General features: G+C 31.5%; 1 protein-coding gene, 2 long non-coding RNA genes and 1 pseudogene across 4 annotated transcripts; 2 read left to right on the top strand and 2 right to left on the bottom strand.

Annotated features, from left to right (window-relative positions):
* Positions 1–3,610: 3,610 nt before the first annotated feature.
* On the bottom strand, positions 3,611–7,884 carry LOC124838173 (MATE efflux family protein). 2 transcript variants are annotated; one of them, XM_047313700.2, is made up of 4 exons: positions 7,749–7,884; positions 7,411–7,501; positions 6,236–7,123; positions 3,611–4,395 (listed from the first exon to the last, which is right to left on the bottom strand). In XM_047313700.2, exons 2-4 carry the CDS (start codon positions 7,465–7,467, stop codon positions 3,817–3,819), a joined length of 1,524 nt encoding a protein of 507 aa, XP_047169656.1. In that variant the 5' UTR covers positions 7,468–7,501; positions 7,749–7,884; the 3' UTR covers positions 3,611–3,816. The 2 variants fall into 2 exon arrangements, with proteins under 2 accessions (XP_047169656.1, XP_047169657.1); XM_047313701.2 differs by having other exon boundaries at positions 7,719–7,874.
* A 255-nt stretch (positions 7,885–8,139) lies between these two features.
* On the top strand, positions 8,140–10,888 carry LOC148200543 (uncharacterized). The gene is made up of 2 exons (XR_015786400.1): positions 8,140–8,410; positions 10,607–10,888. It is a non-coding gene; the product is annotated as an uncharacterized LOC148200543 (long non-coding RNA).
* A 1,273-nt stretch (positions 10,889–12,161) lies between these two features.
* On the bottom strand, positions 12,162–14,960 carry LOC148200542 (uncharacterized). The gene is made up of 2 exons (XR_015785791.1): positions 14,616–14,960; positions 12,162–12,568 (listed from the first exon to the last, which is right to left on the bottom strand). It is a non-coding gene; the product is annotated as an uncharacterized LOC148200542 (long non-coding RNA).
* A 9,696-nt stretch (positions 14,961–24,656) lies between these two features.
* LOC148200541 (uncharacterized) lies at positions 24,657–26,027 on the top strand (annotated as a pseudogene).
* The last annotated feature ends 443 nt before the right edge of the window (positions 26,028–26,470 follow it).

Here is a 26,470-nt window from a genome sequence, read left to right as displayed (position 1 = left end):
ATTGTTGAGCTTAAGGAGATATAAGTGTTTGAGTAAATAAAACTTTCAAAAATTAACTTCGTTGCAATAAAAAAAAAAGATGCAAACCAAGTGAAAACAATAAAAATACAATTTTTTTTCTCATGTGTCTTAAACAGGAAACTAGGCTAAAATATTAATTGTAACCTTTCTAAATAACATATATAAATTATAATTATCAATTGAAATATAGAAAGTATCAATTAAGTATTTTGAAGGTATATCTAAATTATCTATTAATTATACAAGATAAACTGTAATAATAATTATCAATTAAAAAATAATATTAAAATAGTAATAAATTTGAAATTGATTATACTTCTTTTATAAAAAAAAAATCCTATTTTTCACTCTTATAAGCAACACTATTTCTTATCATCTTTCTTTTCAACAACATCATTATGAAAGTGATATCTATATGTTAATCATCCTTTCAAGGTGTTTCAAACCAATTTGAAATAGCTCATTGCAGTAGATTATTTAGCAAAAATTCTTAAATCATGATTTACATCATAATCATATATCTGTTTCTTTAAAAAAACATGGTTGAGATTAATATTAAAACCGAAATATTTGAAATATAATTCAAATGGTATTGCTAAAGATTAAAGCATATCCATCACCAAATATTTATCAAAACAAGCTTAGTCAGTTAATACTAAGCAATGATTCATACTTTCACATGTAGGAAAAAGACAAGATAAAAAGATTATGAAAGTCCAATTCAATCATACATCAACAAAGTAAATATATAATATTTAAAAAGCTAAGAATCTTTACACACATAATTTTATTTAATTGTAACATTAGAATATATATAATTAAAATTTAGAATGAATTTGGATTTTGATGATATCATCTCAAACAACATTCAATTTTGTTCAAATTTAATATATTTAGATTAAATTAAGAGCAAAATGCATTTTAAATTTAGTTAATTTTACAAAATAATAAATTACTATTTTCAATCTCGCTTGAGTTTAACTTAATTAATTAACTAAAATTCAAACATATATATCTATTTTCTAAATGGTGGTTACTTCAATCTTAAGATTGATACAAATTTAAAAACAAATAGAATCCTAATTCTTCATTTCTTTTATTATATAAAAACTAAGATATTTTAAAATAATAACAGTATGAAGAAACCAAAGGATGATTTTGAAATTTCCTTTTAGTTTGACCAAGTGGTATTAATTATAAAAACACTTTTTTAGATAATTATTAAAATTTGTGTAGAAGACAACAGTGTGACAAAAAGTACATAATAATATGGTTGGTGTTTAGTATATATGAAGACGTAGTGACACGGTTTTTACACAGCTTGAATTATTATTATTATTTTTCTATTATTATTATTATTATTACTATTTAATTTTTATATTTATTTATTTATTATATTATTATTATTAATGATAATGATAATGATGCGTTAAAATGTGTGTAACAGCTATGAAGCAAAGCTGCTTTCAGTTTAATGTGTCAGATGGCAGATTCTGGCATCCCAACCACATGTTCATGCCTCATGCACTTGTCACTCACAACACATCAAATCCACTTTTTCCATCACAACACCGAAACCAAAATTTTGCTTTTCAGTTCTTAGCAAACAAAAATTTTTCAGTAAATATTAAAATTGGTTTGGAAAGAAGAGAATGGTGAATAATAGATTCTTTTTTAAATAGTTTTTGTATTTATGAGATTTATATATATATATATATATATATATATATATATATATATATCATTGAAAAGTATTTAATGATAGATAATGGAATTTTCAATAGCTTTTGGTGAATATATACAAATATATGTTTTATATTTTTTATACAAAAGTATTTATATTTAAGCAAATTAATTTTAAGTGAATTCTCTTACATTTCAATCAAATACTTATTAGTATGAAAATTGAAAATAGGATATTTGTTATTTTAAACATATGTTTAAAAATTATAAATAAAAAGTTAATTGAGGTAGCAAATAAATTTGTATTTGAAGATATTATTTAGCCATTTGAAAAAAAAAAAATATATATATATATATATATATATATATATATATATATATATAATTTTCATTCTTATATCTATTGTTTAAATTATTAAAATGTATATTTTTGTTTAGGTTTAAATTTTCTTTTTTTATTTTCTTCAACTTTGTTTAATATGTTTTTTTTCTGTTTAATATAGTATTAAATTTCATAATTTATGTTTAATTTGATTTTTTTCATAATATCATTTAAATTGTTAACGACAAATTATATGTTGTTATTTGCTTGACTCATGGTTATAAATATGGTTCTAAGTTTTGAAATACTTATGTGTTTAGATACATGTGTAATCTGATTTATCTAAGTTTTGAAATACTCATATATGTTTAGATACATGTGTTCTTTGCATGTGTGGTGTATATGTATTTTTGATTTGTGGCGTTTTCAAATTTGCAATAGCATTCTATTAACATTGTTATGACGATTGATTGCTTGCAATGAGCTGCGTTCGTGAGATTGAGATTTTGTAATTTAGGATTCAACGGTGATTAAATTGTTGCTTGCACTACTGTCGCGTTTGTTGGTTGTTCGTCGTTGTTTTCGTCTCGTGATTGTTCAATTATAGATCTGTGTTAGGTATGATTTGCAATTAAGAACTTCAAGAAAATAGATTCATATTTTACATTGAAGGTTGACTATACTTTGAAGTGTAGGTGGAGGAGATAACATCAAAACAATGATGATTAATAATATGGTTCAATAACATCTAAACAATTCTCACTATGTAAGAATACATATGTACTATTCCAATCTCTCATTCAAACACTACTAATATTTAAATAATATTATGAATCAAATTGAACATAAATTATGAAATTTTTTATTACCATAAACATAAAAAAAATGAATTTGATTTTGAATAAAATTGACAAAAGTAAAAAAAAAAGTATTTAAACTTTTTGTTTATTATTTTATTTGAATATTTATATATTTATGAAGAAGTTGCTGACTAATTTTCATTGATATAAGATTACATTTGAATTAAAGTAAGAATTGAATTTAATTAAGTAATTAGTAAAATAAAAATGAATAAATATGATGACTTATATGAAAATTAAAGAACCCATTGTATTTAACAAAAGAGAAATAACAATAAAACACAATTGATATATAAATAAAATATAACTAAGAAATAATTCACTAGTTTTACTATTTTATAACACCATATGTCTCTTTTTTTCTTTTTTTAAATTGAAATTTAAAGACTAATTTAATAATAAATGAAAAACCATCTATAAATAAATATGATGACTTATGTGAGAATCAAAGAACCCATTGTATTTAACAAAAGTGAAATAACAATAAAACACAATTGATATATAAATAAAATATAACTAAGAAATAATTTACTAATTTTACTATTTTATAACACCATATGTCTCTTTTTTCTTTTAAATTGTAATTTAAAGACTAATTTAATAATAAATGGAGAAGCATCTATTATTAAATTGTAGTGTTAAAAATAAACTGGTATATTATAAAAAAACACTACTTTTCTTTTCATTTTTCAAAACTACTTTTTTAAAGATCTAATCCACCATCTACCTTAGAAAATATGTAACAATTGGTATTAATTAAAAGAAGATTAGATTCAGTTTTCCAAGCAAATGAAAACAAAATAAGCCCTCCTCAAAATTATCATAAAGGAACCATTGACAAGCCTCCAACCCCATTTGATCTTCCCAACAAACAAAATCTCAATGTCATAACTCTTGTCAATCCTTAACAGTGGTGTGGTTTCTTTTTTCTTAGCAAATGTCATCTTTGTTGTTCCTATTTCCATTTCCCAACAACCCTCTCATTTCCTCATCTTTCTCATTCTCCTTGTTCCTAAGCCCATTGATACTACCCATTTCCACCCTTGTGAGCTTTTCAGCCTTCAGGGCCTCAGCTTCCCAATCAGTCCTCACCAACACAACATACATGATTGACACTGCACATGCCACCTGGGCAGACAGAAGCCCAAACCAAAGCCCACTGAACCCAACCTTGAACCAAAATGCCAGGCCCACTGCCACCGGAGTGCCCACGAAGTAGAATGAGCCCAGGTTTATATGGGCCCCCACACCGGGCCGTGCCGTGCCACGCAAAATCCCACAGCCCGTGGTTTGTGGGTAGTTCCCAAGCTCACACAGGCCCATAATTGGCATCACTGAGGCAACCAAGGCTTTGACTGGCTCATCATTGGTGAAAAGCCCGGCCCATCTTTGACCTAATATCACAGTCCATGTCACATTGATGAAGCCTATCACAAATGCACATCCTAATGCAACCATTGCTGCTAGCTTTGCCTTGTATGGTTTTCCAGCTCCAAGCTCATTCCCTACCTGCATTAATTGCATTCAAAATTTGAAATTGTTAATCACATGTTTTGGATTCTGAGAATTATATATATATATATATATATATATATACACACACACACATTAAACTCAACTTTGCAAAAGTTTGAACTTGATAAACTTATAAAAAACAAGTTTAAAACACCCTAGAAAACCAAACACACCCTAGCCATATTCTTGTAAGTGCTTCATGGCAAATTTCAGATGGGTGTGATTCAAAAGGTGCATCATACCAAAGTTTTGTGCAAGTTAACTTTTGGAGCAAACAGGAATGTACCAAGATATGTTATCAGTACCAACTAGTTTGAAGGGTCCCACAGAAATGGTGGAGTCACAGGGAGATTTGATGGTTAAATTATTTGGTCAAATGGAAATCCATGATGGCCCTTGTATGCAAGCCTAAGGGAATTGCACTTACTCAGAAGTAATTAATTAGTTGTAGTTTTGTCCTGTCAAATTGCAAGTGTGACCTAACTGGGTCCATGTACTTGAAGCAATCATGCAACAAATTTATTCCTCAGCAAGCACAAAACCAAGGTATTCAAGTTTAGCTCCAAAAGAATAAAATATGAGACACTCAGGCTGTACTGTAAATTGTATCTGATCAGATAGATAAAGTGAACAAACCTAAGGTTGCCACTGATTTCTGATGACTCTAACAAACCATCATAACAGTGCAAACAGAGAGAATTTGTCAATCCCATTATCACCATCATCATTATTGTTATTTATCATCATCATGATTACAGTTTATCTTATGATCTTTAACAAATCAGTAAAACTGTGAAGACTGAAAGGAAAAATAGAACTTATTATTTTTATTAAAGAATGATTTGTCGTTGCCTCAAAAGGTTAAAGCTATGCTTAGTGGTTTGTTTAGGATTGTTTTGAAGAGTAGAGTTAAAATGCATGTGTGGATGAATGTCACTTAATGCCTTCCAAATATGTGTTGTCAATGGATATTATTATGTTTGATTTAAGTGTTTAGTTAAACAAAAATAGAACATAATAAAAGAACACTTCCTATTTAGCCAGATACAGCAAGCAAACAAAAAAGGTTAAATGAAGTAAAATGTGTGGCTTTGGACCAATTAGCATTCTCTTCAAGCTAAGAGTCTAACCTCTCATGGTGTTAACCAACATTTATGATTGGCCACATGCATTAAATTTAAAACCAAAAAGAAAATGCAGATTTGAACTTATCCCTGCTATTGTGACTTCAAACCCTTCTAATAAGCCAAATTGCTAAAAGTAAATGGTTCCTTCCTCCTCAAAAATTCTAACACCAAATCACACAGACAGAAAAAGGAGGGAAAAACAACCCAGCCAAGCTAACTGCACTCTGCCCATCACTCTCCTGTCCCTATCTTCCCTGTCTCAACCAACCGAACTGGTTAAAAAAAAGTAAAAACTGAACTATGAACCACTCAAACTAGGATAAAAACAAAAACCGAACATGGTCAAAAAAGTTTTCTTTTTCTCCTGTCAACATTATGTTGAATAAAATATAGTGATAAATGAAAACCTGTCTACTGGATAAACTCAATGGACATCTTTGGGTTGTTTTTCTCACTCTCTCTTCTTCTCATAAACTAGAATCTAGTTTTCACATACACAGTTCATATATTTACAACCTTGAGATGAAGATCCAGTTAAAGGTTTTGAATGTGCAAAATTTTGATTTTGACTAGAGACAATCTCAACCCCTCTCTAGGTGTAGGGAGACACATGACAAGGTGTAGGGAGACACATGGCATGAGTATTCATGATTCATTTTTGAACAAATAAAATAATAGGATAAAGTGTATAGTGTAGAGAGACTTACCCTGGCAGAAACACACCCTGCAAGTGCCATGGGGACAGTGTACATCATGCTAGTTGTCTGAATCAGAATACCAGTGGCAGCCACAGCCAGTGTTGGACGTGGCAAGTACCCAGCCAGCACAGTCACAATCTCGTACCACCACCACTCTAAACATATCATAAGGCAACTAGGCACAGCAAACTCCATCAACTGCCCCAACCCAGAACACAAACTAGCCACCACTCCCCCTCCATATCCCCACTTCAACACCATCTCCCTCTTCCTGCACACACACATATACCCTGCAATAAGCACCACCATGTTCAGATTAGTCAGCACAGAAGCCATGGCCACCCCGGGCACCCCCAGCTCCATCACCACCACCAACAAGTAGTTCAGTGGAACATGGAACAACACTGCTACAAGGGAGCAATACATCATAGGTTTGGTCACCTTTTGGGACCTTAAAAAAACCCTTAAAGGTTGGAGAAAGGTGTTTGTTAAAAGGTCTGGTAGAGAGTAGAAACAGTAGATTGATGCCATTCCTGTTATGGCACTGTCTTGGCCCATGAACAGCATGATCCTCTCAAGGTTCAGCCAGAGAAGACTTATGGGAATGATTGCCATGAGAAGGATTAGGACCATTCGTTGGAGAGAAAGAGAGAGGAGGTCCCAGTTTTTGCTACCATAGGCTTGGCTGCACACTGGTTCTAGGCCTGCTGCAAGACCCACAAGAACAGAGTACCCTGTTATGTTGGTGAAGCCTATGGAAAGTGCACCACCTGCTAGCTCTAGGCTTCCAAGCCTACCCAAGAAGAGAACAGAAACCACTGCCCTCACAAACACCAACATATTCATAGCTGTGATAGGTAGAGCCATGCCCCACAGCTCCTTCATCTCTTCCACCACCTACTTGCAACATCACATCATTACAACATAAATGAGAAGGATAACCTTGTGATCAAGGTTTTAGATTACAGTTACAGTTTCTTCATACTGTGAAAATTACATGGATTAAATACCACCAGTCCAAAATCCTTCAAGTTGTAACCAAAATCCTGGTCATCAACCATTCTTTAAAACTTGTCAATCATCTCTATATTATAACAGTATTATGAATGATAGAGATTCTTGAAAAGAAAAAAAGTCATAATTTTTTCTTGCAAATGCACAGAGAAGTAGCAACATGAGTTTACCTGAGAGGTTGTGGGAAATTTGTGGGAAAAGAAATCCTGATCTTTGTTGTCTCTCATTCTTCTTGACCAATATTATGTGTTGTCTGTTGTTCTGCAAAAGGGTGGTGAATCAAACAGTGGTGAAGAAGAGAATACTACTTTTTTTGACAACACCTAGTGAACAATAGTAGTAATAGCAGCACATAGGGGGAGAGGGGCAAGAAAAAGAGATGGAAAAAACAAAATAGCTTCTACAATGTTTCATTATCATATATATCATCATCTATTATCCTATGATAGCAAGCATCAAGAATGAGAAAAGGGCATACTGTATGTAACAACGACAACAACCAACCAACCTTTCCCTTCTCTTATGCTCCTTCTCTCTAAGAACTGAAAAAGGGTCAGGCAAAAGGTGTGTGACTAGAAAGAAGAACTATGAGGGAAATGGAGCATTTAAGTAGAGCAACATAAACATAACCAGCAGAGTAGTAATAGTATGACTCAAGAATTTAAAATGGTTCAATCTTTCACTAATTACAGCTTGTCAAGTATTAAAAAATCAAACTTAAAAGGTAAAGTCTATAATAAAAATAATGCAATACTAATATAGTATTGTCACAATAATAAGAAGAGTAGTAATACAATGACACGCCTACGTGTCAGTTACATTCATATGACACGGCACACGTAATTTTTTTTTTTAAAAAATGGCATTCTACTTGAGGGTAAAAGGGGAGAAATGTAAATTTAGTTTTCGTTCTTCTTTCGACAGTGAATGAAAAAAACCATTTAGGTTAACTTTCTCTGACCTGCTTCTCTCACGTTTTCCCTCCTTCTTCGTTGTTTCCCATTTGTGTTTTTGAAGTGGTTGAATCGGTGGTTGTAGAGGTTTTTCGTGGGTTTGAAGGTGTAGCATCATTGTGCCGATCCCAATTGGTGGTTGTGGAAGTTTCCAATGGCTGTGAGGTTTTAGGTTGGCGTTTCCATTTTTGTGGCTTATTTCGTGTGTGACTTTGAGGTAAGGGTTTTCTAATTTTTTCTTTTGTAGTTTTACCCTTTTGAGCAGTTGGGGTGATGGACTGTATAACAGTTAGTTTCTGGAAATTTTATGTCTATTCTCTGCATGTGAAGTTCGAATGTTTTTATTAAGGCAGTTTGGATACAATGTGGGTTGTTATTATTTTGGTTCGAGCCAGATAAGGGTCTATATTTGTTCTCTGGTTGAATCTGAGTGTGGATACATTTGTTTATCGCTTTGTAAGTTAATTTGTGTTTCAAAAAAATTACAATCCGGGATATGCCCAGTTTTGACAAAATCAGTACGTTTAAAAGTTTACAAGGGAAGGTTGTCTTCATTAGGGGATGATGATAATAATGTTAAATTTTGTGCCTATGATTAATAAGATATTTGTTATATTAGATGCATGTTCATATATTATGTTGTTAATAAAATAGGCTCTTGTTTTTCTTTCACCTGTAGAATTGTACAGTAACCAAAATCATGTCAAGTTTCCTCACTTTTGTAGCTTGTAAGTATGTTGTTTTAAACCATGAATAGTGTAATAGTTTGAATGTGACATTAACTAAAAAAATAAAACATGTTAAGGAAGATTAACTATGAAACCTCCCACAAGTTCCATTGCTTGCTTATCAGTGTGGAACTTCCAATGTCTATGGCACAATGCGGATGATAAAGTTCGAATCTGTAAGAATACTCATAATGAAGTTTTTTCGGTCGAGAAAGGTCATATTTTAAATGTCTCTGGTAAGTCCATAGAAAGTTGTAATTGACTCAACCTAATCACATTTTCCTACACTAAATCTTGGCTGAAATTTTGAAGGTGATTTAAGCTAAAGTTCATTTTATGGATTTACATTATCTTTGTTTTTGATTAAATTCATCACTTTCACGATCATCACAATAAATGATTTCTTATCTTATAAAAAAATTAAAGAGTATTTTAGGATTAAAGTAATTGTGCTAATTAATAGTATAAGAAAAACCAAAAAAGAAGTTGGATTGGAAGGACCATGGTTTTAAGCCAATATGAGCAAAGTGGTCGTTAATGATGAAGACATGGCATAAATGATGGTTGTGGTCATGGGCAGACTTAGACAATAACCCTGCAAGTACTACTACCCTTACAACCCTTTCTCTTTTCCAAAAGCTCATACACTTTTTTACATGCCCTCTGAAGTTGATAGAGATCGAAAAACTGCCTAATTGTATTACATTTATTTGATTAATGGCAATACTAATAGCTTCACCTTACACTCTAGTCCTCCTCAATTATTTTTTGCAGTAATAAAATCACATTTTGAACTTTACTATAGCCCTCTATCTCACATCATCAACATACAAATCTCTTCAACAAAACTTACTTATTTGTATAGAATTGAAGTTTCACATGTCCACCAAAGTATAAGCAGATCAAGCTCTTGCTATCATACTAACATTTGCTGAACCATAAAAGATTGCATATAATTTAAAGAACACAACACAAACTTCTTCAGACAAATATATGGAACTTGGGACTACATCCTTTTCTTCATTATATGGCAACAGGGTATATTCATTTTGCAGGTATCATATACATAGTTAAATGATAAGAAAAACAAAAACTCTGCATTATGATTTGTAACTCAGTTTATTCTTTTTAATACATTCTGCAAAATCTATTTTTCAAACTACATGCAATTCTATATTTGTTTTCCTTTTAGAATGAAGGTGAACTTGCTGGTGTATTGGTTAAGACCGTGTTAGTGTGTTAGTGTGTAATAACTTTCATTTTTGTGGTGGGTACTATTGGTTGTAAACATAATAGTGTGAATACTGGTGTATGTGCTCACTGATGTCATATGATGGGTTTTATGAATATTTATGTTTTTGTTAGCTAAAGACGTGTTGTAACTATTATATAATCACAGTTCCACTTTATGCATGCATTAGTTAAATACATATTATTTTACCAATACATGAAACTGAACTTGTCACTCTCATTATACAATGATGTTGATTGTGTTTTGAAAAATGTGTAGGATATAGTGATATGGACAAACTAATGCAATCTCTAAAGCTGCACTTTTATTTTCACTTTTCAATCAATTCTCTTCTCAGTCTCTAAGTAAAAGGTTTATGTACATGTTTATTTCAATATGATTTATGATAAAAGGTTTTTAAGTGTAATATTTAACAAGAGTATTGTTATTGCAGGAACAATTACAAGTTGTGCAACAACATATGGTTTGTCAGTGGGTATTACACGAAGATAATGTTCATCGCAGTAGGATATTGAAGAAATGTGGGATGCTTTAGGCATTGATTAATTCATGAAGTAGGACAACATGACCAAGTTGAATACATTGAAGTACGAGAACACATATTGAACATAATGTACATATTTTAGGTTGTTTAGTTTCTGTAATGAAGAATATGTTGTACTGTTTAATGTTTATGAATTTTATGATTGAGTATAAAATCCTTTATGGATGAAAATTTAAGTTTGGTTATTCATAAAAGTTTGGATGGCAACCATATTGATGAAATCTATCCTAAGAAATGTGATAATTGATATTGAATTAAACCACTTTTATTGTTGTACAGAACCTCTTTCAAAAATAACAACATAGAACTTAGTAGGAAATCACTTACTGCACCTAAAAAATGTGATCATTGATATTGAATTAAATTACTTTTATTGTTGTACAGAACCTCTTTCAGAAATAACCACATAGGACTTAGTACATAACCACTTACTGCACCTAAGAAATGAATGATTTATATTCAATTAAACCACTTATATTTCTTGTACAAAACCTCTTTCATAAATAACCACATAGAACATAGTAGATAACCACTTACTGCATCTAAGAAATGTGATCATTCATATTGAATTAAACCAGGTTTTGTGTTGTATAGAACCTCTTTCAAAAATAACCACATAGAACGTAGTAGATAACCACTTATTGCACCTAAAAAATGTGATCATTGATATTGAATTAAACTACTTTTATTGTTGTACATAACCTCTTTCAAAAATAATTACATAGGACTTAGTACATAACCACTTACTGCACCTAATAAGAAATTAATGATTGATATTCAATTAAACCACTTTTATTTCTTGTACAAAACCTCTTTCATAAATAACCACATAGGACTTAGTAGATAACCACTTACTGTACCTAAGAAATGTGATCATTCATATTCAATTAAACCACTTTTATTGTTATACATAACCCCTTTCAGAAATAACCACATAAGACCTAGTAGATAACCACTTACTACACATAAGAAAAATGATTATTGATATTGAATTAAACAACTTTTATTGTTGTACAGAACCTCTTTCTGAAATAACCATATAGGACTTAGTAGATAACCACTTATTGCACTTAAGAAATGTCGTGATTTATATTGAATTAAACCACTTCTATTTGTGTACAAAACCTCTTTCATAAATAACCACATACAACTTAGTAGATAACCACTTACTGAACCTAAGAAATGTGATGATGATATTGAATTAAACCACCTTTATTGTTGTACAGAACCTCTTTCACAAATAACCATATAGGACCTAGTAGATAACCACTTACTACATCCAAGATATTGATATTGATATTGAATGAAAAAACCACTTACTGCAGGAAAAAATCAAATGTTTAACTGCATTGACTTAAAAACTTTTTTAGTTATTGTTTATCTGTAACGAAGCACATGGTTAATTGAATTGGCATTATGAACAAAAAGAAGATAAAAAATAATGTATTCCCAAATCAAATTCATTGAACCTGGAAAATGAACAACTTAATAACAATTACAAATGGATCATATATTCAACCTTCCTTCATAAAAAAATACAACAGTTAACATCATTCAAATTTACAATTTACAATGAACTTTCAAAATTCTTCTTAGAATTGGACTTCTCAACATCATCACCTTCCATCTCTATTTCTTTCTTAGACTTTGAAACCAGAATAGATGAAACTACTAGCTCATAATCTTCCTGTGAATTACTTGTCCCAAAATCATCAACTACCATGTCATAATCTTTATTTGAATGTGAGTTCCCAACATGAGCAACCCCTTGCCTCTTCAGTGCAACCATTTTCTCAAGCTTGGCAATGGTCGCCTCTTGGTCAACAATGATAGCAAGCAAAACTTCATTTTCTGCAACAATATCAGCCATAACAGATTTAAATGGAACACATATATAGACACATCTCTCACAACAAAATCACATTCAAAAACCATATATAATTACACTGAATGTTCACATTATAGCTATATAAACACTTCATCTAATTGGTTCAGAATCTTAGGATAAAGCAGCTTTACGCACTTCTGGTATTTCAATTTCCCACCGTCCTTAGCCTAAACAGATAGGTACGGTTCTGAATTGCTAACTTTGTTATAAGATTCCACTTATAATATAGGCAATTCAGTTACCAAACATAACTAGGCATGCAAATTCTTTTTAAGAAAACAAAATAAAAGAAACAAGGGTTTGTAAGAGGATAACAAGAAATAACATTGATATCAAAAGAGACAAATGACATAAGTTTGCTTCATTCACAACAATACAAGATCAAAGAAAGATCTCCAAAATTCCATATTTATTCTACAGAAAGTCAAATCCGCAAGACAAGATCCAAGTTTTAAAGCGTACATAGCATAACAATCTTCTAAACTAATGACACATGTTGAAAATTGGCCTATCCAACTTAAGAGATTAACCCTATCAAGGAGGCCACAGTGAATTTGTTTCATTGTTGTATAATATTACTTCAAAAAGTAATGAAATGAAAGGAAGTTTGGTTTTAGTTCAATTTAGCAAACTAAACAAAGATATGTATTAACAATTGACTCAGGATCCTTTTGTAGGTCTGAAGTTGTTCAACAGAAGAAAAAAATTGAGAAACCTACTAGAAGGGAGAAATTCTCGGATGCTCTTATTTCAGGGTTCCCAGTGAAAATGATTCAGAAAGTATGCAGTAAAACAAGAATATTTTACAATACTACATTTAAAAGGAAGGTTAATTATATTTTCCATCACTAAGTGCCCATATGGGAATATCTTTTTTATTATTTTCATAAGCTCTCTTAAAAAAGTGCCCAGGGGATTTGAAACACCAACAGAAACACCCCTTTTAAATGACATGATACCGGTCTCCCTTGGATGGTGTTATTTAACTTATGCAGCAATTTGTATGGAGGATTTGTTAGGAATATTACAAAAAAATTATGTAGAGAATGTATGTATTTGTACGATGAAATTCAAACTAAGGGAAGCCAATTTGATATCCTAGACTAAATGCAGCTTTTATGAATGTTTTGATTGAAGGTCCTTTTACAACATTTCATTGTTCATTTGTGAAGAAAAGACACTTTATTTGTGGCCAATCCTAGCCTCCCTTAGTTTCAATCACAATGAGGAGTGCCACAATTACAATTTTAAGGATGACGGTTTAGCCTTGCATCAAATAGATATTGACTTAAATAGAGCTTATAATGTTTTGATAGTCTTTATTAATAATCTGATTTTGGGAATTAAGTCAAACCCTAAACCCGAATCTATGAGTTTGCTCTGTATCTCAGAAAAATGAACTTCAGATTTCACTTTCCATTCCTTCTCATCTGTCCACCTTGTTGAAGTTATTTCCATCACACACCAACAAATTCTAGCATCATCTGACAACCTATAGTATTAACAACTATAAAGCAGAAAGTAATTTATGTATGTATTCCTTTGTTTCCTTATCATTGGTCCAATTCTTCCCCTCCAAATTACCCTTTTTGGAACTTAACAAAATTCGCTAAGTAACAGCTTTCAATAGAACTAATGTAACCACAATAATTTTATTTTAGTTACAGAAGAAATGGTATATACATACATGAAGAAAACAAATCAGTAAGTGTGATGAACAAAATGCATTTGAACATGAAGGGAAAACTGTGCAAACATCAGAGTGAATAATCAATAAAAAAAAGATGTAGAAGGGGTTTAAAATATAAAAGGAAAAAAAATTTAGACCATTCCCCAAACCTTCTTCTCTCAGTGCCTCTCACTCGCCACCGATCTCGTTTACTGTTCTCTCTACCGCAACTCTCCCTCTCACGACCTTGACCCCTTTAGTCTAGGGTTTACGAAAATGAAGCAAAAAAAATGAAAAGATAAAGAAATGATGAGAAAAGAAGAAACGAAGAAGAAGCATACCCCCTCCGATTAAGTGGCACCTTGCGTTCTATCAGCCCAACCTTAGCACAACACGAACAATTGCTCTTCGGTGTTCTCGCGTTCTCTATCAGCCCCAACCCTACCACAGCACGAACGTTTCCTCTTCAGTCTTCTTGCGTTCTCCATCGTGCCCAACCTTAGCACAACACTTCCTCTTCGAAAATGAAATGGTGCAAAAGTGAATGACAAAATGAGTCAAATGAAATCAGAGACGGCAAAGTGAAATCAGAGAGAGAAAAACTTTGCTAAAACCCAGCGTTTCATTTACCGTGTAAATGACCGAATCACCCTTCAGCACATTAATATAATTTGGGCCCCACGGCGTGTCAAATGAGTGTCAACAAGTTTTACCGTGTCAAAGTATTCTTTTTGTAATAAGAATAGGGAGAATAATAATATGCTTTTGGATGATGTGTGACCCTTAGTATATATATAGGAAAGATGGAAATGGATACAAACTAGTCCAAGGTTGAGAGATATGAAAAGATACATGAAGAGAGAAAGTGGGTTATGAAACTTTATTATCATAATTGTAGCAGAAAAAGTGTGTTTTTTGGTAAGAGTGAAGGAGGGGAAAAGAGAAATTCAGTTTAGTGAGTCTTTTTGTGTTATGGATTATTCTATTCTTTTATTTTATATTTGTGCAAAGTTAAATAAATTTTAAGTTATTTGTTTTTCGTTCTTCCCTCCTTCAGTCTAAAAAATAAACATACATTTCTACAATTTAGAAGTGGTACTACTCAGGTCGAAAAACAAAATACTTATACTTTAATATAAGGAAGTTCTTTCTCCAATCAATCCTTTCCTAATTTTTCTTTCAAAGAATTCTTCTCTACTTAAAACACATTAGTATGTACAGTTCAAATTTTTTTGCTAATGTAATTTTATCATTAAATTAATGAGGATGACATATTTTACTTTTAATATAATAATATAATAATTTTAACTTTTATATTTTCCTTTAAATTTTATCAAAAAATACCACTATCTTTTTAAATTTCTCTAAGTATTTGAAGATTTGTTCAAAGACGGCATAAATATCCCTGTTATTGAGGAAATCAACTATATCTAATCAAATTTTTTTAAGTAAGTTTTATCATTACTCTTTTTTTAGTCTCTTTTGAAAAATTTGGTGTGCATGATAAGAGTGATGCTGTGACTCAAATAGCATTAATATGAATCATTATTTGTTTAAAATGGTAAAGGTATGTTTGGATTTTATATAAGTGTTTTTGGTATATGTGAGGTATCTTGAGTCAAAAAGTTTGATCCTCCTAAGAAAACTAGTTTAATTTCTAATAGTATACTAGTTTAGATTATTTGACTCTAGGGTGACATCGTTACTATATTTGATTTAAGAAAATTGTTTATTTGATGAATTTTATATATTTTATGTTAAAGTAAATTTAAAATAATTAATTTTATTATAACTCATAAATAAATTTAATGTGAATTTGTATTAATACTCACAAATGCAATTGAATAATAGTTGTTATTAATCAAAATCAGTTTTAAATTTCAATTTTGCATATCATAAATATACTAAATAAGTCTATTTTAATAAATAATATGATAATATATTTATTTGTGTAGTTTTTTCAAAAAGTCCACAAAGAGATACGAGAATTCAAACTACAACCCCTCTGACATGAGTTCCCGTATACCTCCACTGTTCATGTTCATTGGAGATACTTATCTTCAAATTTGAAAAAATAATTATTTTAAGAAGTTATTTATGAATTATTTTTCTCTAAAATCATATTAGAATACTTCATCCATTTCATTAGTGATCTTGAAATACATTTATGCACATTGGATTTAGCAACAATTTGAAACGACAAAGACGTTAGTATGACATGACAATGAAAATAGTTTAATTAATTAATAATAATAAATAATTAAACAGTAATATTTATTAAGTCGTTTCAATAATAATAAAAGAAAGTGTCTCTACATTATTTCTTCATTCTTAAGTTAACTTTCTTTTTATCAGAAGTTGTAATGCATTTGTTTTGTATCATAATAAAGTGTTTTATAATCAAAAGTCGGGCACTATTTAAAAAGGCTCTCATTAGATATAATTATGAATTAACCATTTCGTACATTTTCGTGCAAAAATCTTTGATAATGAATAGCTCTATTGTCTAACAATGGAGATTGGATGACAAAACACAATAATGATTGAATATGAATATAGAATCACGTGTTTCTCTGAAAGAATAAATTTTAAATGTTAAACAAAGTAATGATTAATAATATTTCTTCCACAAGAGTTAATGTTACTTCAAACCAACAATGATTTATTCATTCAAAATTTTATATTAAATATTTAGAACTTTCACTAAAGTAAATTATTAATATTACTGTTTAATTTTGTAATAAATTATCAACTTCATTATTTTGCTTTGTTCCCTTTTAACTGTAGTGTTTTAAAAAATCTATTTTATTGTTATTTTTAAAATTTAAGATGATATTAATTACCTTTTTATTATTAATATTTTACTTTTAACTCAATTTTTAATTAATTTACCCATATACTAAGATGTAGAGATAAGTAAAATACAAAATTATAATTATTTTATAAAATTAATAAAATTCCTTAATTTTTTAAAAGAACATTAAAAAAGCATTTAAAAAGAAACATAGGAAATAATAATTTTTTTTACAGTAAATAATAAGTATGAGGTTTTGGTGAATGTTTTCATCCACTTCTTTATTAAGTTATGTGTTAGTATCTTGATAATATACAATTGTTCTAAACAAAATGAATAAAATTTAAAATAGTTATAAAGTCTTTTGAGAAAGATATTATTTATCTATTTTTGTTATGAATATATAATATGCAGAAAAAAGTTTTATTGTCAATTTAAAGAAAAAAAGTTTGATATCTTTTATTCATCCATATCATTGAGGTAGTACATAGACTCTCTATAGTCTTTTCCATGATTATGATTTACAGGATCCACTGTAACTTACAGACTTTAATAAAGTTAGTTATAGTGACACAATTGTGGATAAACATTACAGATTTTTAATTCTCTTATTGATTTTGTATTATTATCTACATTTTGGAAAACAATAGAAAAAAATTAATAACAAAAGTTATTATTATAGTATTTAATATCATGTTTTTTAATAATAATTAAAATTAGAACCTCTTTTATTTAGTAACTATTACTTTAAAAATATTTTTTTAAAAAAAAATTATTGCTATTTAATATAATCTACTAGAAGAAATTTATTTAATAGATTGAGTACCAAATAGTTATTCTTCCTGATTTTTTTTTTCATTTTAACTACTGAGACATCAAATGTTAGTGTCAGTATTCTTTAGCTAAAATTATGTTTCATCTTTTAATTGGATAATTGTGAATTTTTAGAAGAATTTTTGCTTTTGCAGAAATAATTTTGACTTGCTTGTACAATACACACACGTTATTGAGAAAGTTCTTTATTGATGTGTACATAATTAACAAAATGTATACTTTGGTTATCAAACCAAACTTAAACAAACAATATATATAAAAAGGTGATAAATAAGAAAATTAAAAATTATAAGTGACTTCTTTAACACAATCAGATTATATTCATAGATGTGTACATCATTTATAAATAAAATGATATTTGAACTCTCTTTCCATATAATAATTGATATGGTTTATAATTATTGTTATACAATTACTTGATAAATGTTATATATATATATATATATATATATATATATATATATATATATTATGTTTTTGAATTTCATAATTGTAGAGGTATTTTTATTTTTCATAAACTTCTCAGTATGCCTTCACTAATGTAGAAAAGGTTTTTAACGTCTATTATTTAAGGCTTTTAACATTGATCTTATACCGACAGTTTTATTGGGAGATGTCAATGTAGACATCGGATAGTACAGGTTAGACGTCTATATAGACGTCGGACAGTACAAGTCAGTCGTCTATATAGACGTCGAACAATACAAGTCAGTCGTTTATATAGACGTCGGACAATATAGGTCAGGCGTCTATATAAACGTCTGACTGTAGGGAGGTCGAGTTTAATGTCCTGGAATGAATCTTGCCTCTGTAATCCATTCGACGTCTGCATGTGCACTGACAAACGTCAATAGACGTCAGACAGTGTCATAACATACGTCTACTAGGTGTTTTTTTTAAATTATTTTATTTTTACAATAAAACCACACCCAAAAGGCAGAAAATTGTCCTAGAACAGCATAATATAATACATGTTATGCGTTTCAAATTAACAAAGTACTAAAAAACAATCCAAAACCTAAACTATCAAAAGTTAAAGTTAAACTAAATATAAATGTTCAATAACAATAACAAATCTTCCTTGGTCCATCTTTAGAGAAGATAAGTTGCCCACTCTTGTCTTATCTTCTTAATTGCGTACTCTGGTGTAGGAGATGTACTCTTGAAGCGCTGCAAAATGGAGAAAAATTCATTATGTTTGACTATGTTGAAAGATGGATTTGATTTGTAATGAATTGAAGGTAAGCATCATTACCTCAATCCAGTCATTTGTAATGGCAATTCGAACGATGGTCTTAATCCAAGACATGACATAATCTGCTCCTCGTGACGTGGTAGGCTGGTCCAGTACTTCTGCATGCCAAGTCCAAACGGTATAACTTCTCATTGTGCCGAACATGAATAGATGGTCACGCATATTGCCTAAGTCTTGGAGTATTTGATTAAGACAACGAACATAAGGACAAAAATATTTCTCGTTCACAAACTTTGCATTTTGTTCAACATATTGCAAGAACTTCGAAACACCCTTTTCATATTCTTCACTGATGCGGAGTTCATTCATCCACCTTCGATCCATACTATGTTCGTAACATACTTCTTTAGTTTCAATTTTTGAACTCTCACTAGGTTAGGCCTTACCCATTCAGAAAAATTATTTTTCATAATTTGTTAAGACACGTGCAAAGAAGTCTAACATGATAAATTTGATAAGATTTCGACAACATTTCGCATTGGTCACCGAAATACACGAAATGAGAGTGGCCAAGGATGACCACAATCAAATATGCATCCGGAGAACAACACAAATAATCTTAATCGAAATTTTTTCAATCTTATCCATAAACTCCAACGTACATGTTATAGCAAATTATGAAAAATAATTTTTCTAAAAAATTCAATCGGACAATTCAAAATTTAACACAAACGATTAAAAGATTAATCGTTTGTGTTAAATTTCACACGGGAACTAAGTTTCACTCAATGATTTCATACATATAATCTTAATTAACATGCTGATAAACAAAATTTTTGATCCCCAACAACGACGCCAAAAACTTGTTAAGACTTCGGCTAGTGTACCGAATCGTATCAAGTAATAATAAATGGTAAGACCAAGTATCGTTTCCCAAGAGACTCACGACACTAAACAGTTATGTGATTATCCAACTAATTAAGACTTTAAAGAATAAATTTTGGGGTTTTGGAATGCAAATGCAAATAAAAATAAACATGAGTAGACGCTATCATTCATCACCCTCATCATAGTAGCATCCATCAATAAATGCTGTTATCTGAGTCCTCCTAGCATCCCTCAGTAGATGTTGTCCAACATCCATCAGTAGATGCTATAATTCCTGCAAAGCAAATTCAAATCCAAAAGAAAAAGTCAGAAATTGGGTTGCCTCCCAATAATCGCTTATTTAACGTCACGAGCCTGACACCATTAAGCACAATTTGCATCTATGATGTTGGTGTTCCTTTTGCTTTCATCACACCAATTTATCTATAACATCTTCTCATTCACCATCTTACCATCCTTGAATAAGGAGCCTCAATCTATTTAACTCCATTCTCTTTGATATTTTTAGTCACTTCATGCACAGAACTTGGTGAACATGACACTTGAAGGATGGCGCTCAATGCCCTTAATGGGGTGCCCAGGTGCGCCCTGCGACCTTCTTTGTCCTTCTTCTCTTGATGACCGTCTAATCCTAGTACAAATTTTCAAATTTTATCCTGCAAACACTAATGCCTTGTTCTTTTGAGTGGATTTGAGGGGATTTGAGAGGATTTAAAGATAATTTTTTTTGTCGTTTTTTTGAGCGAATTTGGAGGTAAATGAGAGTGAATTTGAAAATAAATTTGTGAGAATTAGTATAAAATTGTATTGACGTGACAAATTAAAAAAAATTATTTTCAAATTCACTCTCATTTACCTCCAAATTCGCTCAAAAAAACAACAAAAAAAATTATCTTCAAATCCTCTCAAATCTCCTCAAATCCACTCCCTCAAATCCACTCAAAAGAACAAGCCCTAAAGAATACTACACTGGAGCACCCAATTAGCATGAACAGATAAAAAATTGAAAAGATAAAAAGATGAAGAGATAGAAAGATAAAAAGATAGAAAGATAGAAAGATAAAAAGATAAAAAGATAAAATATTAAAAAGAAATAAATGAAGAGATAGAAAGATAAAAAGATAAAAAGATAGAAAGATAGAAAGATAGAAAGATAAATAAAAAAAAAGGTAAAAAGATAAAAAGATAAAAAGATGAAAAGATAAAAATAAGAATAAAAAGATAAACAAATAAAAAAGAAAAAAAAATAAAAAGATAAAAGAAAACTAAAAAGATAAAAAGATAAAAAGAGAAAAAGATAAAAGAGAAAAAAGGATAGAAAGATAAAAAAATAAAAAGATAAAAAAAAAGAAGATAAAAAGTCTAATCGGTTAAGAATCACACAGATAAAATAGTTAAATCACAAGTCCCCAGCAACGACGCCAAAAACTTGTTAAGACTTCGGCAAGTGTACTGAATCGTATCAAGTAATAATAAATGGTAAGACCAAGTATCGTTTCTCAAGAGACTTACGACACTAAGCAGTTATGTGATTACCCAACTAATTAAGACTCTAAAGAATAAATTTTGGGGTTTTAGAATGCAAATGCAAATAAAAATAAACATGAATACAATTTGATCAATTGAGGCTAAACACAAGAATGAATGAATGAAGTTGATGGTATTGTTGTTGGGTTTTAGATTTCACCTAGTTTACTCTCATGCGTATATGAATTCGTCTTCTTCATTAATGTTAATGCCACTTTCTAATTTACCTTAAACCCGATGTCTCAGTGAAGAAAGCCTAATCCTAATTACTAGTTCACAATGTCTTGTCTCCCTAACAATTAATCATGCATTACATTCACACAGAAGCTTAAAGGCAACCAACCCTCACATCCCTATGTCTAGGCAATACTGCTTTTGGGAGAGATTCCCCAGATCTAGATTTTCCCGTATGTGTCCATATCGACAAAATCAATGATCATGCAATTGAATGAGTTAAACAAAGCATGCATAGAGTGTAGAGGAAAAACCCAAACAATTAATGAAGTAAAGCATATATAATCAAGAATCAATTCAATACATGAGAGTTTACAAAGGTTACATCAATCCCCAACAACAATGGAGGTTTAGTTCACCATAGACATGGTGAAACTAGATGAACAATGGAATGAAAGGATGAAAGAGATAGAAAAACCCAAGAAAGAGAAGAAGAGAGCTATCACCATCCCCAAATATACCCCCAAGGGGTGAAAAGTGTGTTTATGTGCTCAAGCCATCAAAAGATACAATCCCTAGGATGTCCAAGTCCTTAAATAGACCAGAAAAATAACAGAAAACGAGTTCAAGCCCAAAATATATCAAAAAAGTAAAAGAAAATGGGTTCAAGCCCACGAAACTGACGCTCAGCCCAAAACTGGTGCTCAGTGGTATTTTTCTACACTCTAGTTGACTTTTCTGCACTAGTTGACTTTTCTGCACTTTTGTTGACTTTTTTGTACTCTGATTGACTTTTCTACATGGTTGACTTTTGCATTCCAACTATTTAGTACTTTAACTCTTCTTTCAAATCATTCAATTAGCCCACAAAATTAAGGGAATTCAGTGATAAAATCATCAAGTATAACCTCAACTCTCTTATTCACAAAACGAAAGCAAAAACATGAATTCAAGCAAGCTTTTAAGTCAAAAAGGGTGTTTTTAATATCAAAATTAAGTATAAAAATAACGGTTGAGAAACCGTTATCACATGCTAATCATAATAACACAACAAACTTTATCACATGTTTTAACTAACAAGCCAATCACATGCATATTCAAAAGCAATAACATACATACCCCAAACCCAATAACATGCATAACCAAAAGCAAATTAGATGCATAACCAAAAACCAATTACATGCATAACCAAAAGCCAATAACATTCATAGACAAAAATTTTTGATCAAAAAAACTAACCTTCTTAACAAATTCAAAATGCAGTGGAGGCAAATGGAGGAGTGCATCGTTCAAAATCGCAAGAATCGCCAGCCAAAAACGCTTAAAATCGCCGCTCAAGGACACGCGCAAAACTACACCAAAACACAATGAAAACACATTATAATCGGTTCAAATGGAAGATAATTCATCAAAAAGTAATGTAATCAGAGTAAAACTAATTTTAAACAATGCAAAAGAGAGAAATCGAACCTCAAAAGCTTTGGCCGTGAACAAAAAACACGAGGAAGATGATGAACAGTGAGTGCGCGTAACTGCTGCCTCGCGTTTGCGATTTTGGTAATAGTAGTCGTTTAGACGTCGAGCCCCCTCCTAGCCGACGTTTAAATGACTATAGTCTGCGTCCTACCGAGCCGACGTTTAAATGACTATAGTCTGCGTCCTACAGAGCTGACGTTTAAAGGGTTTAAAATATAATTTTAACGGACATATTTGGCGTCCGAGTTTGGAGGGGCCGACGTTTAAGACCTATTTAGATGTCAGGGTTGACTGAGAGACCTCTAAGAGAAATGGAACAATGCCGACATCTAAATAAGACTTTAAATGTCAATGTGACGGAATCGAACGTCTAAATGGTGACTTTTGGAATTTTGACTACCCCATTGAATTCTGACTACCCCATTAGACGTTGGACACCCTAAACCCAGACGTCTAAATCCAATTAAAATATTAATATTTTTAATTCTTTCGTCTATTTTTGGCGTTGAATTGCAGGGGCCGATGTGTATTCTTCTTTAGACGTCGGGCACCATAAACTTGGACGTCTAAATCCAATTAAAATATTAATCTTTTTAATTCATTCGTCTATTTTTGGCGTCCAATTGTAGGGCCCGACGTGTATTCTTCTTTAGACGTCGGGGAGCCCTCAATCGACGTCTATATAGTGTTTTTAATTACAACAATGTCACCGGTCATTTTTTAAGTTGGATATTCGGTGGTCAGACGTTTAAAGGGTAACATTAAAGGCCTTTTCCACACTAGTGCTTTTGATGGAGAGAATATTTCATGAATGTCTTCTTTGTTTCTAACGTTCACTTCTGATTTGTTCATGATGGAGCACGTGGATATGTGCAATAGGTATTTGCACATAGTAGAGTAGATTAGAGATGTATGCTGATATATATGGTCTTTTTCATTACTTTTGTTGTTAGAAACGTTGTGTATTTAATGCTTTGCATTGCGTGTTCAAAACAACTTGGTACTTGTCAATTTTTCTATACATGTAGATCATTTAAGCACTTCTGAAAAGATATACCAAGTATTGATTCACAAGATTTTGTCGTTGGATGAAAATTGTCAAAACGGTGATTGATTTGTGTATTTTAGGAAGTTTTATATTTGCTATGCTGTATTTCTATAACAGTTATATGTTGCTATTATTAGGTTTATGTATTTAGGATTAATCCCATAATCATAGGATTATCTGTCCATATTTCCTAAAATAAGTTGTAGACTCATGTATATATAGAGGTCTAGTAACCTCATAATAGTAATAAGAAAGAATATTGTTCCTTCCAAATTTGAGATGGTATCAGAGCTCCTGATCTCTGGGAGTCTTTGATCGTGCCTATAAACCTAAGTTGCAGCCTTCCTTGCTGTGCTACCTTTAACCTAAGTCACAACCTTCATTGATGCGCTCTTATCGTAGCCTTCATTGCAATGCAACCCTCTCTACCTTGATCACACCTGGTGATGGCTGAGGTCGTGAACCTAGAAACTGGGGACAAACCCCAGACTGTTGGAGAATTGCAGAATGTTCATTCTGCTTATCGGTTAAATGGGAAGAATTACCTCAAATGGTCTCAACTCATTAGGACCATCTTGAAAGGAAAATGAAATATCAGTCACTTGACTGGTAATGCACCTGATGAAACAAATCTCAAGTTCAAATCATGGGACGAAGAATACTCCATGATCATTGCGTGGCTGTGGAATTCAATGGTCCCAAAAATCAGTGATACCTACATGTTCCTTAAATTAGCAAAAGAAATTTGCGAGGCACTAGAACAAACTTATTCTAAGGCCAAGGATGCTGCTCAAATTTATGATGTAAACGTGAAAATCGTGGCTACCAAACATGGAAATAGATCAGTTACATAATATGCTAATCAACTGAAGTCTCTATGGATGGAATTGGACCACTATCGAGTTATAAAAGCAAAGTTTTCAGAAGGCTCAGCAATTATAAAGGAGTATAATAAACAAGATGGGGGGGTCTATGATTTTTTAGTAGGCCTAAATCCTAAATATGACCAGGTCCGAATCTAAATCCTAGGAAAAGAGAAAGTCCAAGGCTTAATGAAGTGGTAGCCATTATCTAGAGTGAAGAAAGCAGGAGAGGAGTGATGCTGGAGACCTCAACCATTGAAAGCTCTACAATGATAGCTGAAGGAGGAACAATCATGGTTGCTAACCAGAGGAAAATCTGGGTTCCCAGTATGGAGAAAAAATATGAAGAGGTTTGGTGTACCCACTTTAACAAACTGCACCACACAAGGGAAAAATGTTGGAAATTACATGAAAACCCCCAAGTCGAGAATGGGGCCCGAAAGGAGGCCCTCCCAAAAAAGGAGGGCAAGGGCAAGCACACATTGTAATGGACAAGGTGAAAAATCTGTCCAGCTGAATCATGAAGAGATAGAACGGGTAAGATCCATCCTTAGTAAATTGGAGAAGCCCACTGGTACATGCTCCTTAACATATTATGGTAAGTTTCCACTTTCTTTTGGCCTTAATGTTTGATACCATTTACACATTACTGAATATTAGACTCTAGAGCCACTGACCATATAACCCCTCTACCCAAATACTTGTCCACATATTCCACATGTCCTAGCAACAAGAAAATTTCCACAGTAGATGAAACCCTTATAATTGCAGCAGGACAAGGAGCGGTCCAGATAAGCTCATCCATGATATTGAAAAATGTCCTTCATGTCCCTAAACTTTCTACCAATTTGATTTCTATACAAAAAGTCACAAAAGATCTTTCATGTAATGTTATTTTTATAGCAACTCTTGTATACTACAGGACAAAAACTCAAGGAGGACGATTGGACATGATAGAGAATTGAATGACCTATATTACATGGAGGATCCTAATTTTCCTAGCTAGAGTCTGATGACAAATTTATGAACACCGAAAAACGGCGCCAAAAACTTGTTTAATGATCGGCAAGTGTGACCGAATCGTATAAAGTAATAAAACAAGGTAAGACCAAGTATCGTTTTCCCAAAGGACTCACGGCCTAGTTTAGCTATGTGATTTGTTGATTATTTAAGACTTAAGAACAAATTGGTTGTAGGTTTAAATGCAAGAGACAAAAATTAAATATGTATGCATGAATTTGATCAATGGAGAAAAACAGAATACAAACACTTCAATGAATTAGATGGATGAGTATGTTGTTGGGGTTATCAATTTCATCTTATCCACTCTCATATATTTTTAGGAATTCATCATTCTTATCATCAATGCTAATGCCACTCTCTAAATCACCTTACAA

This window comes from Vigna umbellata, chromosome 4 (genome assembly GCF_029865625.1).
Source record: "Vigna umbellata cultivar VRB3 chromosome 4, Vumbellata_1.0, whole genome shotgun sequence".
Taxonomy (NCBI): domain Eukaryota; kingdom Viridiplantae; phylum Streptophyta; class Magnoliopsida; order Fabales; family Fabaceae; genus Vigna; species Vigna umbellata.
Note: the sequence above shows the minus strand (reverse complement) of the source record. Positions and strands in the feature narration are given on the sequence as shown.